Source organism: Pinus tabuliformis, chromosome 3_2 (assembly GCF_031772625.1).
Source record: "Pinus tabuliformis cultivar Carrire ecotype Pingquan chromosome 3_2, CPIR1, whole genome shotgun sequence".
Lineage (NCBI taxonomy): Eukaryota > Viridiplantae > Streptophyta > Pinopsida > Pinales > Pinaceae > Pinus > Pinus tabuliformis.
The window spans coordinates 107,107,069-107,110,029 of record NC_142302.1 but is presented as its reverse complement, the minus strand read 5'-3'; the positions used below and the strand labels follow the sequence as shown (position 1 = coordinate 107,110,029).

At 43.2% G+C, this 2,961-nt stretch overlaps 1 protein-coding gene across 1 annotated transcript; it reads left to right on the top strand.

Annotated features, from left to right (window-relative positions):
* The first annotated feature begins 1,793 nt into the window (after window positions 1–1,793).
* On the top strand, window positions 1,794–2,612 carry LOC149180065 (uncharacterized). The gene has a single exon (XM_089413752.1). It carries the CDS (start codon window positions 1,794–1,796, stop codon window positions 2,610–2,612), a length of 819 nt encoding a protein of 272 aa, XP_089269878.1.
* The last annotated feature ends 349 nt before the right edge of the window (window positions 2,613–2,961 follow it).

Genomic DNA, 2,961 nt, shown 5'->3' with positions numbered 1-2,961 from the left:
ATGATGAACAAGGGAAAGGCCCCACTGGAAGGGGTGCAGATTTCAGGCTCTGAGAAGGTAGGGAAAAAGGGGCAAAGCAAAAAAAGAAAAGTGGGTGAGCAGCCCAAAATCACCCACAACCAAAAACGTACAAATGACATCAAAAGTCAAGAAGAAGACAAGGGGAACCTTAATCCAGAACGGGTACCACAAGAAGAAGAGGATAAGAACAAAGAACCAGGGAAAACGGAAGCTCTGCCCTAGTACGGTACAGATCAGGAAGGATCGGCTGGGAGAACCAGAAAACAGGAGAATCGGGGGCAATGCAAGCCCAAAACTATAGAAAACCTGCACGTGATAATTTTCGACCCCGAAATGCAGGCTTACAGAGATCATATGTCAGTACACGCTGTGATCTGCAAGTTCATGGGCTTCTGGCCTACAGAAAAAGCCCTATGCATGTGGATCAAACAATAATGGAAGCCGAAAGGGGACGTCAGGCTTCACCTGGGAGCCAAGGGTTTCTTCACGGTTGTCTTCACAAATCTGGATGATAAGGATCACATCTTCGATGGAGGACCATATTTTTTTGCATCAGCAGGACTATACATGAGACCGTGGAAACCCAACTTTGCTCCAGAACAGGAAACCTTCACACATGTACCTATTTGGATTCACCTATTATCGCTCCCCATTGACTACTGGAGACCTGTAGAGCTGTAACAAATAGGTGACAAGTTGGGAACTTTCATTAAAGCTTCAGAGGCAACCCTGCAAAAAAGGTACACCTCATGTGCTAGAATCTGTGTCGAGATGGATGTTTCAGGTGCTCTTCATGAAGGTCTATGGCTAGAATTCAGAGATGAAGTATTCTTTCAAGCAATAGACTATGAACAAATCCCATTTAGATGTTGAAAATGCCATGAACATGGTCATTTGATTAGGGAATTCCCTATGAACAAACCAATCGAGAAACCCAAGGAAAACTCAGGAAAAAACAGGGAAATATTCACAAGACCTCCTGGTAGATAGTGAGCCAATAGGAAACAGCTACCTAAAGCTAGCACCTCTTTCAAAAGTACAGTCAATGCCTTCAAAGTGCTGGGATCAGACACATAGGTAGAGGAGGGCACTCAAGAGCAAGATCTGTTGAGGGGTCTCCAACACAGTGCCGCACAGAAAACTCAAGATCCTAGTCCACCTCTGTCAAATGACATCCCACAATTTCCAGCACCCACAGAAGAACCAGAGGAAGATTCGGAAATGATAGCTAGTGAAATGGGAACAGAGGACATGGATCTAAGTGACATTGTAGAACGAGAAGGTATGGATCTACTCAACATGGTAGAGTAGTGGAAGAAGAAAGGCATGGAACATATCCCTGAGGAGGAGGTGGACAGAGTCAACTCACTATTCCTAGCCAGGCAAGATGTAGAATTGAACATGCAGAAAAGAGGCTTTGGAGCAACAAAAGGTCTGGGAGTAAAAGCCCTAAGTTTGCATCAAACCAACAACAATCCCAAGCACAGGAAAAAGAGGGGCCGCAGAACAAACAATGAGGCGCTTCAAGAATTAGGTCAGATGCTCCTAAACTCAGGTAAGATGAAAGCCCTTGAGGCTTTCATGCTCACCTCCTAAAAGCTCTGTTAAATATGAAAATACTTTCATGGAATGCTAGAGGGATTAACAACCAAAAGAAACAAAGATTACTTAGGAAAAAAGTCATTAATGAAAAGCCTGATATGATCTTTCTGCAAGAAACAAAATGCTCCAACCAGATAATGAAAGGGATAAGTAGAAATATAGGCAAAAGAATGGAATACATAGAGGTGGAGCGAAATGGTATGGAGGGAGGCCTGGCCACTCTCTGGAATCCTCAGACCCTTTATCTCATTTCTGCAGAGGCCTCTAGGTCATCCATTTCCCTGGAAGTTCAAATCATAGGAAATTCAGACACTTATCTCTGCACCAATGTTTATAGCCCCCAAAAACTGGAGGACAAATTGGCAATGTTAGAATGTCTCTCCAAACTGCAGCATAGATATCCCTTGGCAAAAACAATTTATGGAGGAGATTTTAATATGATAACCTCGCTAACAGAAAAGAAAGGAGGTATCAGAATGCTAAATCGGGATGCAGAAGCTTTCAATAACTTTATCAGAACAACGAAACTGGTAGACATCATCCCAAAGAACGACATATATACCTGGAATAACAAAAGGGGAGGAGATAGGCAAATTGCCTCCAGACTTGATAGATTTCTTATAACAGAAGACATTCTCCTTGAAGGGGTTACAGTGGACTCGGACATTTTACCGAGTGGAGGCTTAGATCACTGGCCTATCACCATGGACGCGGCCATCCTCGGCACTCCGAGGAACAAACCCTTCAGGTTTGAGAAGTTTTGGCTAAATCATCTGGATTTCATGTCTAAAATAACAAACTGGTGGCATGAGCCGCTGGATACCAGGGGCACCAAAATGTATAGACTCCAAGCCAAACTAAAGCATATCAAGGCTCGGCTAAAGGACTGGAACCAAAAGGTCTTCGGGAATATATTCAAAGACAAGAAAGCCCTGGAGGAACAATTGGAGCAGCTCCACAAGAATTGGATCCAAGGGGACATCACCTAGGAAGCAACCAACACTGAGTAGATCCTCATACAGAAGTGGCATTCTAGAAGCCAACAGGAAGAAATACTTTGCAAACAAAAATCCCATATCCAATGGCTCAAAGAAGGAGAGAGGAATAGAAAGTTCTTCCATCGCTTGGCTATTGATTACAGGTGTGCCAACAAAATCACCCGGTTGAAGAATGAACAGGGTACTCCCCTTCAAACACACCAGGAAATATCCTCCCTCCTAATAAATCACTTTAGCCAAATTTCTTTGGAATCAGACTTGAACAAAGAAGCAGCGATAAGAGATGTTATGATTTCCATTCCATGGCTAACAACAGAAGATCAAAACAAATCTTTATATC